Source organism: Vidua macroura, chromosome 26 (genome assembly GCF_024509145.1).
Source record: "Vidua macroura isolate BioBank_ID:100142 chromosome 26, ASM2450914v1, whole genome shotgun sequence".
Taxonomy (NCBI): domain Eukaryota; kingdom Metazoa; phylum Chordata; class Aves; order Passeriformes; family Viduidae; genus Vidua; species Vidua macroura.
In genome coordinates this window covers 2,389,166-2,403,468 of record NC_071596.1, presented here as the reverse complement: position 1 = coordinate 2,403,468, position 14,303 = coordinate 2,389,166, and the positions used below count along the sequence as shown (strand labels likewise).

General features: G+C 50.9%; 1 protein-coding gene across 4 annotated transcripts in view; it reads right to left on the bottom strand.

The window, feature by feature from the left end:
- Positions 1-46: 46 nt before the first annotated feature.
- The window catches only part of DOT1L (DOT1 like histone lysine methyltransferase), a 79,786-nt gene continuing 65,529 nt past the window's right edge, over positions 47-14,303 (bottom strand). For 3 of the 4 annotated variants that reach the window (XM_053999711.1, XM_053999712.1, XM_053999713.1), the window contains exons 26-29: positions 13,231-13,295; positions 11,396-12,355; positions 9,664-10,258; positions 47-7,232 (exon numbers count right to left, since the gene is read on the bottom strand). In XM_053999711.1, the coding sequence (XP_053855686.1) occupies positions 9,699-10,258; positions 11,396-12,355; positions 13,231-13,295 (1,585 nt within the window). In that variant the 3' untranslated portion in view covers positions 47-7,232; positions 9,664-9,698. The remainder of the gene's footprint in view (positions 7,233-9,663; positions 10,259-11,395; positions 12,356-13,230; positions 13,296-14,303) is intronic. The other variant, XM_053999714.1, reaches the window with a different exon arrangement.

Below are 14,303 nucleotides of genomic sequence, written 5' to 3'. Positions count from 1 at the left end.
CATTTCCCTCCTGATTCCCAGTGAGGCAGTGAAAGTCCACACGAGCTCGGTGTATTAAAATACAGACACTTTAATATAAAGACAAAACTTCAAAGCATTGTTTCAATTACAAATCAAGGGAGACACAAGAAATTAAGTGGAGGGAGGGGAGCAAAAACTAACTCTTACATTGTGGAGAATTAGAAAGGCCGGGTGGAAATATATATATTATACATACATATATACACACCAGAATTCACACTACTGCTAGGCAGGAATGAAAGGAATGACAGAACAACTTACCAGTATATAAAAAAAAAAAAAAGAAACCAAAAACAAACCAACCAAAAACAAACAAACAAACAAAAAAAAAAAAAAGATAAATTAGGGGAAGTTTGAATTTTAAATAATTCAGTTTAATAGGCTAAACTATATAAACTAATTCCTATTCACTAGGAAACATCCCATATCACTGTCCTAAGAAAATGGGTTTTTCTAAAAATCCATTGAAAAATGGATTTTTATTAGTAGTTAAAAGTTTACTAATCAATTCCTGAGCAACAGCAACCTCATCATCTACTGCTTTCCCCATCCAAGTCCCACTCAGCGAGGGCAGGCTCTCACTCCTAAAAAGTTTAAGTAGAACAGAGACCTAAAAAGTTGGATTTTAATTGGAAATCGATCACTTCAAATATTAATAGATTAAAAAAGCCAAGCAGGATGGATCAACCCATTCCACCTTTTCCTCAATAACTCCAGAGACAAAACCTTTTAAAAAATTATTTGACTGCACCAGAAAAGCAACCAGATGTACCTCGAGAAAACCAAAGGATCACAAACCTGAGAACTTCAGGGTTAGCCTTGTCAAACTTGGAATTTTCGGATTTTGTTTTTACACCATAAAGAACTCAAGGAGCCTCTTCAGGAAGAAGGTCCCAAACAGTAAAAGTACTGGAGAATTATTTCCCAATTTTTTTTTTTTGTCTCAAGTTTAAACCCTGAAGTTCCCAATAACAGCATCTTTCAATGCAATATTCAGTCTAAATATATATTTATATATTTATAATGTATAAGGATAAATAAAATATGGCACAACAACATTTTGAAACAGCTTTTAATGAAAACCTGATCTGCAAATGGAGCGGAAAATGGAAATGGAGCAAAAAAAAAAAAAAAAAAAAAAAAAGAAAAAAACCCCTTTAAAACCAGTAAGACTTCAAATATTCATACACTGACTGCACATCTCTACTCCCAAAACTCCAATTCCTGTGATTTTTTCCTCAGTGCTGCAAAGATAGTTCACAAAAACACTGTGTAGTTTCTGCTCCCCAAAAGCATTTTGGGTTCACAGCCCTGGCCAAGGCCCTCCCCTGCTCCCAGTCCTTAATCCTCTCTGTGCTTTTGGCTCAGGCAAAACAAGAAAAGCAGAATTTTCCACGCCAGCCACGCCTGGGAGTCGGGATCATTCCAGGGTGGAGTTATCCAGGACAAAACACAGAGACCCCTCAGGTTTCCAGGCCCTGGACCAGAGGGTGAATTCCAGCACCGGGTGGAACGGGTCACACGGGACGCGACCGAGCAGAGCCACCTCGGGAATGGCTGCTCCAGGAGCAGCTCCCTGGGGACAGGGACCCTGGGCCAGGCAGTCCCAGGGGAGCTCCAGCCCCACTGAGGAGGGAAGGAAGGGCCCAGGGAAGGCTGAGCAGGGAGGGGAATCGCCAGCAGCAGCCTGAGAGCAGCTCCCAGCCCTGGGAGTCTCCTCTGCCAGCAATCAGCTGGAGCGGGGCAGGGGAGCCAGAGCATCCCGAGGGCACAGGTGGCACAGGTGGCACAGGTGGCACAGGTGGCACAGGTCCCCAGTGCCAAGGTGGGCCCTGAAGGACTCGGAGGAGCTGGAAGCACTGGCTGTCCCCTCCCTGAGCCAGGGCTGGGTGTCCCCAGCAGCTCTGCACCACCAACCTGTCCCTGCCACCACTCCCTCGGCCTCTCCTCTGCCTGGACTCTCCTCCAAATGGAAAAATACCAAGTGGGGGTAGCAGATGCTGCTTTCTGAACACACAATCACAGCAAGAACCAAACCCCAGGGCTGCCTGTCCATGGCCACAGGAAAAGACCTGGAAGAGGCAGCCCAGCAGAGCAGGAAGATCCAGGTCCTTCTTCCAAGGGAAGGCTGGAATGAGATGGAAACAACGACCACAGGCAGTAAATCCACTGTGGTGGGGAGCACCTGAGCTGCCAACTGTTGTACCCCACAGGGCTGGGGTGAAGGTGCAGGAGCAGCAGGTGAGGCAGGTCTGGCTCTCACCCACCTCCTCCCAGATGTGTCTGTGCAGGGAATCAGAAGAGTTTGGGAACATTGGAAAGCACCTTTAAAGGCCATTTAGTCCAACCCCAAAGAAGGCTGAAGAAATGACCCCAGCACACGTCTCAGAAGGAAACTTGTCCCCAGGGGTGAGGGCAGGCACACAGCCCCAAGCAGCCCTGGAGCAATGCTGCAGCTGGATGTTTCCAGGTGGGATGGAAGAGCTGATCAGACTGGAAACCTCTCCACTCCCAGGCTGCAATAGCTCAAGTGACTTCCTCAAGGATCAAATTTGACTAAAGAAAGAAGAAAGTGACTCTGCTGAACTGAGTGTGACCCAGAGCTGGGCAAGTTTCACACTAAGGAGTGTCAAGTCCTGGGGATTTGGAATCTCTGGATTCAAGAAGAGATGAACAAATCCATTCATGACCAAGGGATGTCACTTTCCTGCCTGCAGGACTTCAGGGACTGCGGGTGTGATCCCAGACTCAGACCCTCCACGCTCAGCTTGATCCCAGCAGTGAGTGGGAATCCCACTTCCCTGGCAGGCTGAGCCCAGAGCCCAACCCCAGCCAAGAGCAGAGGGAGCACAAAGGCTGCACTGGAAGATAAAGTGCTGTCCCCAACAGCAAGGAAAGTAAAGAGATGGAAGCACAAGAATTTCTGGTCTGTGTGGCCAAGGAGACACAAATTCCTGGTGATCAGAAGGAGCTGGAGATGAGCTCGTCCCAGAATGCCAGGGCAGTGAGGATGTGCTGCACTCCCTGCTGCTTCCCTAAAAAGCTGCTTCCCTCCTCCTCTCTCCCACTGCATCCACAACTGCACTGAGGTGAAGATGCTCCCTGGTTGTCCAGACTGATCCACACCTTCCTGCAGGGAAGAGCCTCGTTTGTGCCAAGCCAAGAGGGGATGGAGGGACACCTCCAATGCCCCTCACCCCCTGCACCAGCTCGGATCCAGCCTCTACAGCCTCAGCTTTCCCACTCTCTCCCTCAGCAATCCAACTGCTGGGTGTCCCCACATCCCTGCCTGATGGAAGAAGAATTGCTGCTGAATTACTCATCTGCAGCAAATCCCAAATTTAGGTCCAGTGCCTTTGGAGCTCTCCCAGCACCGTGGGTCCCAGGGGACTGGGCCTGGCGAGCCAGAGGTGGCAAATGCCCAAGAAAGGAAGAGCCCATACAAGTCTTGTTCCTCAAGGCTGACATTCAGCAGCAGGGACAGGTTTTCCTCAGCAGAGCACTCAGGAAGTTCCATTTTTTTGGCAGCAGACTTGCTCCAAGATGTGTTTTTGCTTCCTGGCGAGTCCTTTGCTGGCAGCAGGGGCGTGGAGGAGGGGGAATTGTGTGACAGCCCCGGAAGGACTGGACCTGGCACCAGCAGGAGAAATTCTCTTTTTTGGAACTGTTTGGCTTTGATTGCTCCAGAGGATCTTCAATTATTGCAAACAGGTTGCAGCTCCTGGCTCAGTGTTCCAGCAGCAGGGTCACAGCTGTGGCCACATGGATCAGATCCCAGCAGCTCCAAGGTCTGCCTTCAGCCAGGTGAGAGCTCTTCCCAATGTGCAGACAGAGCAGTAGGAGACTGGCCAGGAGCTGGACTCGATGATCCTCCAGGTCCCTTCCAACTCAGGATGTTCTGAGTCCACGATTTTAAGCTGATCTTGCCCCAGATCATGGCAAAGCAATAAAAGGTCAGGGAGAGGGAAGACAAAACCAGGAATCTCTTGGCAAAAACATCTCCCAGCTCAGCCCCAAACTGCCCCCTTGGCTTCCCAGCTCAGTGCTGAGCAGGGCCCCTCTGGAAGCACAGTCTGGGAATCACGACCAGGAGCAGTTACAGTGCAGGGCCTGGGGTGGGGGAAGACACCAGCAAGGCCAGAGCAGCTCCAGAGCCCAGCAGTGTGGGATGGCAGGGGGGAACAGCAGGCACTGGGATGCCAGCAGGCAGGGGAAGGCTGATGCTCAGGCAGACTGGATCCCTTTCCAGGAGCCCCAAAGATTCACTCCTGGGTCTGCTTCCCTTGAGCCTTCCTGGATAACATCTGGAGAGTCAGAGACTCAAAAATCCTGGGGGTGGCAGGGCTCAGTCACAGGTGAGTGCTGAGCTCCAGGGCTTGTGCTGCCCGTTGCCAAGGCTGCTCCTGAGCCAGCCCTGCCTTGGACACTGGCTGGCCACCAAGGCAGTGACCAAAGGTGACATCGAGGCACAGACAGGCTTTGCTTTTCCACAGCACCCAGCAAAGAGCAGGGGACAAACTCCTCACCCAAGGCCTCTGCTCCAAAGGGTCCTGGAATCAGAATTGTTCAGGTTGGAAAAGATCTTTCAGATCAGCGAGTCCAGCTGGGAGGAGACAGTGGCCAGGCCACCCTGACCTCCCTGACAGCTCAGCCTGGCTCCCCAGAACTCCTGAGCTGCTGGATGCAGAGCACATCATTCCCACAGGGATCTGTCCCTCCTCACCATCCAGGGAGTGTCGGGTGCCAGCAGGGTGGGTGACACGGGAGACCCAGGCCTGGAGCACTGCTGGGAGCTGAGGGTTCCATGGGATCTGTGGGTTGGTTCCTTCTCCAGCAGGAATCCTGGGAGTGCCTTGGGCACCACCCAAACCAGGACAGGGATGGCAGCTGAGTTTTCTTCCTGGATCTCTGTGGCTGGAGGTGAAGGGAGGCACAAGAGCTCCAAGGGGCACCATTTGCTGGTCCCTCTGCAGGAAAGGCTCTGATAAAATCAGGGGGATGAAAAGCTTCTACTTGAATTTCCTCCTCTCTCTCTTTCACCAGAGATATAAATGATGGGGGAGAGGTAATTAGGAAATTAATTAAGGCTGCTGCCCCTCCAGCAATCACTCATTTACAGTCTCCAGAGGCCCCAGCATTCTGCTGTGTGCTGGGGAAGAAGCTGGAGCTGCCCAACTCCCAGCTGCAAAACATCTGGGTTACTGTGCTCCTGGATTCCAGGACATACACTGTGTTTGGCTCCTACGAGAAGCTACTGGATGTTCCTCTCACCCTCTGAGCATTCCTGCCCTTTTCCAGGTTTTCCTTGTGCTGCCAGTCCCTCAGCAGGACACACCCTGTCCCACACAAAGCAGAAAACATTCCAAAATACCCCCAACTCCCAGGGCTTTCAGTCCCTTCCCAGTGGATAAGGAGGCAAAGCCAGACCCCAGAGGCTGCACACAGAGGCTCCCATGGAAGACACACTCAGGAATCCACAGAACAACTGCACTTGGTCCTAAACCCCTCTAAGACTGCCCGGGATGAGGCACAGAGCTGAGCCCTGCAGAGGGTGGGAGCTGCTGCAGCCACTGACCCCTCTCCAAACACTTCCAACCCTGCTGGATCCAGGCAGGAGAGCCCAGGAGGGCACAGGGACCTCACTGACCCCAAACCCAGAGCAGCTGTTTGTGACCCCGGGGTGCTCCCTGGAGCTCCTGCCAGGGCCCGACTTCTGCAGTGGGAGACTCACCAAAAGGGATTTAAAGACAGTGCTGCCCCTCTGAGCACCAGGGTCAGCAGGGAGGTGTTTTCCAAAGCCTGAATGTGATTTTTTTTCCAGTCATTTTGCTGTTGCAATCCCCTTTCTACTGTAGTTTTCTTTATTGGTGCTTGGCCCGGCCTGAATTCAGACCAGCCTGATCCTCCTGAAATGGATCCTCCTTCTCCTCCTCATTTTGTGCACTTAAATAAATAAGTTTTTACAGGTTCATTGTGCATTGTACAAACTAAAACCAAAGGAAATAAAGCATAGGAAACTTAGAAGTTTTCATCACAGCTCTATAAAATCGGCCCTTCCTGCACACACGACGCAAGTGCCTGCCCCAGGGGGCAGGGACAGCACAGGCAGCCAGGTCAGGGTGTTTTTGTGAACTACCATTCAAGAACCTACTCAAAAGCAAAGGAACACAAAAGCAAAATGCACCTTGTTAATCCACGTACACGGCCAAGCCGGGTCGGAGTCAAGTATCAAAACCCTACCAATGAAACACATCGTGCTTGGAACGAAAAAACAACGAGCTGAGCAAACTCTGCAGCCTGCAGCAGGACAGAAACACAACGTTCAGCCTTCCCAAGGCTGGGGAAAGAAAGGGCTGCACCAGCACACACCCTGTTCAAACACCAAAGCGAGTTGCCAGACCAGCTACCAAAATTCACAGTGACCCCAGCGCCACCAGCAACTGCAAATGGCCCAGGGAAGTAGTTTGGATGGGGCAGGACTTGGATTTCTCCTGTTCCAGCTGTGCCTGCCCAGGCGGCTCCAGAGGGGAGCACAGAGCCCTCGTTAGTCACAAACTCAATGAAAACCCACCCAGTTAAAAAGCGCCTGGCTCAGTCTGAACCAAACCCCCAAGGGGGAGAATTCCTTCCTCTGTCAGCCCCGGCTGCCAACCAAGAGGATTTTGGGATATGAACACAGTCAGGGGAATAAATAATCTGCAGACCTTTAAAAACTGGGTTTGGCATTGGTCAACCCCCCAAAATCAGCACCAAGGATTCAAACCAGAGGCACAGTTCTGACGGACAAAATAGCACCGAGGAGGCTCTTTTACATCTCTGCTGGTGTGCCAGTCCTTTAGTATTCAGAGAATTTCATAATAATAACTTGTATTTATGAATCTAGGTGGAATAAAATAAGTCAAAATTGTTTTCACTTTAAAAAAAAGATAAATACTTTATCTAAACTATCAACAATACAAACTGGAGCTTTAAGCATTTCTTTTGCCTTTTTTTTTTTTTTTGCCTTTTTTCCTTTCTATTTTTTTTAGTCAGATTCACAGTAAATGTTTGCTCTGTTGTTTAGGTCTTTTTTATGGTTTTTATTTTGTCCAGTAGTAAGAGTAGAAACCCCTGCACAGGCCAGGTGAGCACCTTTCAGTGGAAGCCGAGTGAAGTTGGTCCACGTTGTCCTTGCATAGGTCACATTGGGTTGAGGTAGAAATCCTAGTTACCTGCACAACAGGAGGAGAGGAAGAGACTCATCTAAATAAAAGGCAAAACTCTGCTGTGTTGTTAGATGTGTCAATCATTCCTACATTGCTCCAAGACCTCCTCAGATGAAGCAAATCTTGACCCAATGCCAATTAGAGGAAAGGATGGATGTTCCAAGGGACGTGAGGCCCCTCCAAATGCTGCAGTTTTTCAAGCTGTGGCTGTGTTGAACTCTGGTCTATGGGACTGAAATCAAGTGAGGGGAAAAGAGTAAAAAAGGTATTTCCCCCCTCAGTATTTCACCTTTTTATAGTAAAAGTTAATCTGCTTTGAGTTTTGTTATTATTGGGGGGGTGCCATTATGAATCATAGAAAGGTTTGGGTTGGAGGGACCTTAAAGCCCATCCACCCCTGCCATGGCAGGGACACCTCCCACTGTCCCAGGCTGCTCCAAGCCCTGTCCAAGCTTGGGCACTGCCAGGGATCCAGGGGCAGCCACAGCTGCTCTGGGCACCCTGTGCCAGGGCCTGCCCACCCTCAAAGGGAGGAGTTTCTTCCAAATATCCCACAAAAATCTCCCCTTTCCCAGTGGGAGCCATTCCCTGGGTCCTGTCCCTCCAGGCCTTGTCCCCAGTCCCTCTCCAGCTCTCCTGGAGCCCCTTCAGGCCCTGCCAGGGGCTCTGAGCTCTGCCTGGAGCTTCTCCTCTCCAGGTGAGCACCCCCAGCTCTCCAGCCTGGCTCCAGAGCAGAGAAGCAAAGCAGATTATTTCAGTCCCAATTCCTGGTTCCAGCCCTGGTTCCCCAAGGACTGAACACACCTGAACACATTTCTCTTCTCACTGAAATCAAGGGCACTGCTCAAACACCTTGGCTTCAAGTCACAGGGCTTGGGATCACAACCACCTCTGGTACCGTCAGTTCTGCTCCTGTGCTCCACAACCCAGCTTTGACACCCAGCTATTTTTCTACAAGTCCCTTGTGTGCTTTGCCTCTATTTTCAGTATTTTTCAGTGACAGGGACTGTCACACCTGATGGATCCTAGTTCAGCATGGTCTCAGTTCCAGGTAATTCCAACAGAGAATCTCACACCCAGACCCCAAACTGACCCTCCTCACCATCCCCATCCTCTCTCTGTTTGGGGTTTTCCAAGCCCACCTCTCTGCTGGCACTCAAAGCCCTTCCTCAGCTTCCCTTTCCTGCAGGGAAGGACCTGGCAATACTTACGTGCCTCCCAAAAGCCTAACCAGGGGTTTGTGGTGTCTGAGGAGGAATTTGATGAGGAAGACACTACACACAATGCACAGAGGCTCTCTCAGGTATGTTGTAATCGAGTTTTATAAGCAGCAAAGTGTGTTCAACCACGTTTGTAGCTTTGGTACCAGTGGACAGCAACAACATCACAGACCTACAAGGAAAGCACGGAGCCAGCTCTGGGGCTGGGCACGCTGGATGCACTTGGCAAGCACGAGTTGGTACAGCAGGATTGCCACAGAGTGTTTGCATGAACCACAGGACCCAGCTCTGTGGTGGTACAGTTTATTCTGGAGTAGCTCTAGAGACAGTTCAATAAATACCTGCTGCAGGAGAAATGCACACAGCCTCCAGAACCCTCCTCTCCTACAGCCTTTGTGGAGAGTGGAGCCCACTTTCCCCTGCACATCCCCTGTGCTCTCAGGGCTTGTGAGCAAAAATAAAACATCTGCTGGGGCTGTTCCTGCTGGCCCTGGCAGCAAGTCCAGCACAGGGAAGTGACAGGGAGTCACAGCCCTTCTCTGCTACCTGTGGTTGTGTTTCCAGTGATGCAGGGGACACTGACTGCACTGCAGGCCCAGGGAATTTACTCTCCAAGCAAGGCTGAAGCTTATAACCTAGAGATTTTTAACTTTATGACTATTTAGAGCAGCTGTTGTTGACTGGCAGTTTTTACTGACCACTACGTTGTCACACAGAGTCACAAAGAGGCACCTTTGGGCACCTCAGTGCTATGGACAAGGACTGGTTTGGGATAAACAGGCTGTGCAAGAGAGGAGAGGGATCAGATGGGCAACAGCCACTTCCCAACAATTGTATAAAACCACATGGAAAATAGACATTTCCTCCTTTTACTACCTCCACAAAGAATACTTTCTCTTTCTATGAAGAGATCTCAGCTGAACATAACCCTGAGCCAGAGCAGAGTTGCCCCTGTGAGCACTCCTTGTCGAGAAATCCTGACTCCCAGAACAGAGAGCACCAACACTTCCCATCCTCTGCCACCAACTGATTTGCTCCCCACATTTTAGAGATTTCTCTCCCCATTTTAGAGGTTTCTCTCCCCCATTTTAGGGCTCATTTTCCCCGTTTCAGAGGTTTCTGTTTCACGGAGCCCGGCCCTGACCTCTCTCTGCAAAGGAAGAAGCGTCAGTGAGCATCTCGCACGCAAACTCCTCTGGTTTTGTGTCTGGCCTTACCTTACAAAACAAGAACTGTTAGCTAAGCAAGCTCTTTATCGTGGCTTAACCCCCGAAAGGTGCGAAGCATAAGGAGGCTGCATGCCAAGGGTCACCCACATAGCGGCCGTGCCAGCGGCGTTGGGCTGCGGGAGCACGCGGGGCAGGGGCGGGTGATGGACTGTAAAGGACGGGCGGGAGGGTTTGTGCTGGAGAGAAGCCAGTTTAATAGACAAAGAAGAGTTAGACTGGACAGGAGCAGAGGAGGAGGGCAGGAACGTCTCGCCAGGAGGGATGGAGGGCAGGTTCTGCAGGAGAGCAGGCTCGGAGTTAGAAGCGAGTAAAGGAGGAGGGGGAGGCAAGGACACGTTAGGAGGGGGCGGAGGGGGATGGAAGACAGATTGCACTGGAGCTCTGTTGAGGTGCTGAGCAGGTCTACTCTCACTAGATGTTACTAAATTAGAGGAAGAGGGTGGGAATGATGAGGATGAGGTGCTGGCAACAGCCTGCAGAGGGTTTAAGCTTAGCACGGTGCTGCTAGAGACAGCACTGCTGCTGAAACTGGCTCCAAATTGATGAGGAGAGGAGGCAGAAGGCACCGCATGGTTAAAAATACCTGCAAACAGGAGAGAAAAACTCAGCTTCAACAGACGGGCTTTGTACAGTCTCAAGTGACAAGAGAAACAAAACAAAAAAGACAAAAAAAAAAGAAACAAACAAACAAAAGCAAAATTATAATAGTTACAGCCCCATACAAAAATATGCAGCGTGAGAAGGCAGCAAGCAATGAAGAGATAATGGTGCAGGCCAGGAGGTACAAAAGGTTGCACTTACCTTTCCTACTGCCAACCTCTAAATGCCACGAGGAAAAATGGTCAGACCCAAGAACTGTCAGTTCTATACCACACGGGCAGAGTTTTGATGAGATTAGAAGTGATCTTTAGAGTTGCTTATCTGAAGACTCAAAGTGCTGCTCTTCCCTCCCCACCCTCCTGCTCCCCCACTTACAGGGCAGCAGAGGGGAGGTGTAATTCCAGCAAATCTACGTGCTGAGAGATGTGAGAGTTAGGATTTCCCGACATGGTGCCTGAATGATTACAGACAGGTAAGAAAAACTGCCCTAGACACTTAGAAATGGCAGGTTCAGCCTGTCTTCTGGTCCTGCCAGCTTGTCCCCGGTGTGGGCCACAGAAGCCAAGCCTGTGCAGAATCCCAGAAGTGCAAGGTGCATATGGCATTGCCCTTCCTGGCCAAGAAATGCTCTTCATGTCCATTCAAGGGCCAGAATGCTACAGAACTCCCAACACCAGCTCCTCTGATGTTCTGCTCCTCCTGGATCACGCTAAATCCATTCAAGGCCTAAACTCAACCTTTACTCAAGTTGACAAGTTAGAGATCCTTAACATGGTACCAGGACAAGTCAAATCTGTTACCTGCAGGCAGACCTAAGTTGGTTCCAACACAGCAACATCTGAACAAGCAAACATTATCAATCACAAAGTCTGGGTGTATTGTTTCATTAAGGTGGTACAACAAGCTCATCTAGCAGACAAAGCTCATGAGATTTCACTGTAGGGAACTGAAATCATCCTAGCAATTCCAAGAGAGAGAAAGAGAGAGAGAGAGAGGAGACTGGTTATGTGGGACAGATCTGCTTCACATCCTGTAGAAATGAAAGGGTTTCACCCCTGGAGAGGCAGTGTCAGATTTTCCTTTAGGCCCTGTCTTATACCAGAGAAAGAGTTCTGCCTACCTCCAACTGTTCCACCTGTAACCCCAGGAGAGAAGTTCCCCATAGTGTGAGAATTAGTCAGTCTGGTTGCAGCTGATGACACGTGGACCAGACTGGCAGCAGCTGGCATTGAATTAAATAAGGACTGCAATACTGAGGAATTTGTCACCGAGTTGAGGTTTGCTTGCAAGGCCATGGGGCCGAGGGGGAACTGTGATCCAGTGGTCAGAGTGTTGAGGAAAGGATGGTGCGTCGGGACAGACGGCGCTGGGTTCCCTGCTGAGGAAACAGCAGTAGAAAGGCTTTTACCATTCAGAAGGCCACCAGACGAAACAGCAGCAGAAATGAAAAGGTTGTGGCCATTTTTAAACTCCACGTCTCGGTCCCTTCCCTTGCCGACCTTCCCGTTGTGCTGCACAGAGTTTTTCTCCACAGACCCCCCCGCTCGGGCGCTCAGCTCGCTGAGCTCTTTGCCCTTCACCCCCGGCCGGCTCAGCTCTTCTCCCTTGGCGCCCAGAGCTTCCAGCTGCCTCTTGTTCAGGAACAGGTTCGTGTCCGACACCCCCAGGTCCTTGCCTCGCTGCGAGGGGAAGCCCAGGGAGCAGTTGGGAGCAGAACCATCCCCAGCTTTGTGTGGGAGAGCAGCGCCGTCCATGAAGCCGTGCAGGCCCAGCTCGGAGGGCAGGCCCCCGTTGTAGCTGAAGCCATTGGGGGGGTTTGTGCCAGGGCTCAGCCCATCCGAGGGCACTGCCAGGCTCTTCCTGGGGTGTCCCGGGACCTTGGTGTCCATGGGCAGCCCGTCCTCGGGGGGCGGCCTGAAGGCAAACAGGGAGTTCTGGCTCAGAGCTGACACGGCCTGCAAGGGGCTGTCTGTGGTTTTGGTCAGGTTGATGTCAGATATCGGTGAAAAAGTTGATTTCCATTTGCTGCTGTTCATGTTCTCGTTGCTTTGTGCTTGTTTCCTCCCCGATATGCTGCCACCTGGTTGGGGGGAAGGTTTACAAATGTCAATAAACAGCATTCACTAAATCTGCCCCTTGAGAAGGGGGTTCTATAGAATCACAGAGTCTTTAAGGCTGGAAAAGACCTTTAAGATCATCAGCCAGCACCACCACCATGGTTAACACTAAATCATGTCCTCAAGTGCCACATCCATTGGTTTTTTGAACACCTCCAGGGATGGGGAATCCACCACTGCCCTGAGCAGCCCCTTCCAATGCTTGACAATCCTTGTAGTGAAGAAATTCTTACAATATCCAATATAAACCACCCTTGGCACACCTTGAGGCCATTTCTTTCTGTCCTGTGCCTTGTTTCCTGGAAGCAGAGCCTGATTCCCCCTGGCTGCACCCTCCTGTCAGGGAGTTGTAGAGAGTGAGGACTCCCCAAGCCTTCTTTTGTCCAGGCTGAGCTCACCCAGCTCCCTCAGCTGCTCCTGGTGCTCCAGACCTTTCTCTGGGCAGCACCCACATTTCTTATCCTTCAAAACCCACCTTTTATCAGTCTGTAATTCTATTTCTGAACCAAAGGCTGAAAGGTTTGTGAAGTCACTTAAAAGTACTCAAAATTCAGTTTAACACTCTGGAAAATCTAAGAATACTGATCTCCTTTTCCCCATCTTTGTACTACAGATCCCTCCTCAAACCCTGAGTCAGTGAAAACACTCATCAGATCTTTGCTGACCTGTGACTACAGAAAGAAGTGACCCAAAATCTGTAATTAGCAGCCACCTGGCTTAATGATGATTAAGAATGACACTTGGTTGAGCAGCAGAGAGAAACATCCCCCTGACTGTCAGCTTCACCCATCCCCAGGCCCAGTCATTACCACAAACAATTCCCATTCCTCACACGTACCATTTTCAACAGTCTTCTGTGGAGATTTGCTTTCCAATGATATTGTTGCAATTTTCCTCTCAATTCTAGTGGGAAAATAGAAAGGTTATAGCACCTATAGCAAACCTTCTGTTGCACATTTCTCCTCACAATCTATACTCCTCATGATCATGAGGAGAGTATAAAAAAAAACAACTCAGTCTCACAGTCTTGTGTCACTAAAGGAATTTATAAGCATCAAAAAACCCACCACAAACTTCAGGCAGGAGCTATTACAAGAATTACTGCTCTTTGACAGGATTAGTGCATGTTCAGAGAACTTTGTTGTTTTTCTTTCAAAACAAGAGGTAGAACCACATTAGTATAGTGGTTATTTTCCACAGAACCATAGGATGGTTTGATTGGGAGGGACCTCAAAGCTCATCTCATTCCAGCCCTGCCCTGGCAGGGACACCTTCCACTGTCCCAGGCTGCTGCAAGCCCTGTCCAGCCTGGCCTTGGGCACTGCCAGGGATCCAGGGGCAGCCACAGCTGCTCTGGGCACCCTGTGCCAGGGCCCTCCCGAGCTCCTGCCAACCCTGGGCTGAGCCCCCTCCTGATTCCTACTGAATTGAGGGGAGGAGAGGGGCAAACCAGGCTGGTCTGGGGGCTGCCAGCTGGACTCGGGGGGCAGGAGGTGCAGCTAGGGGTGGGGGTGGTGGCTGGCATGTGTCACTGTGTCCTGACACATCAGCCCAGCCCTGTCCCTGCACAGGCACCCCACCAAGCCCACCCTGAGCATCCCTGAGAGCGCTGGCCAAACGCTCCTGGAGCTCTGGCAGCCTCGGGGCCGGGACCATTCCCTGGGGAGCCTGGGCAGTGCCAGCAGCCTCGGGGGGAAGAACCTTTCCCTGAGCTCCATGCCAAGCCCTGGCACAGCTCCAGCCCTTCCTGGCCTCCTGTCCCTGGCCCAGAGCAGAGCTCAGCCCCTGCCCCTCTGCCTCCCCTCGGGAGGAGCTGCAGCCCCCGAGGAGCCTCCCCTCAGTCTCCTCCATTTTTCAGTCATTTCTCCAGCAGTTATCTCCAAGGCCAGACCCTGGCAGCCTTGCAAACAC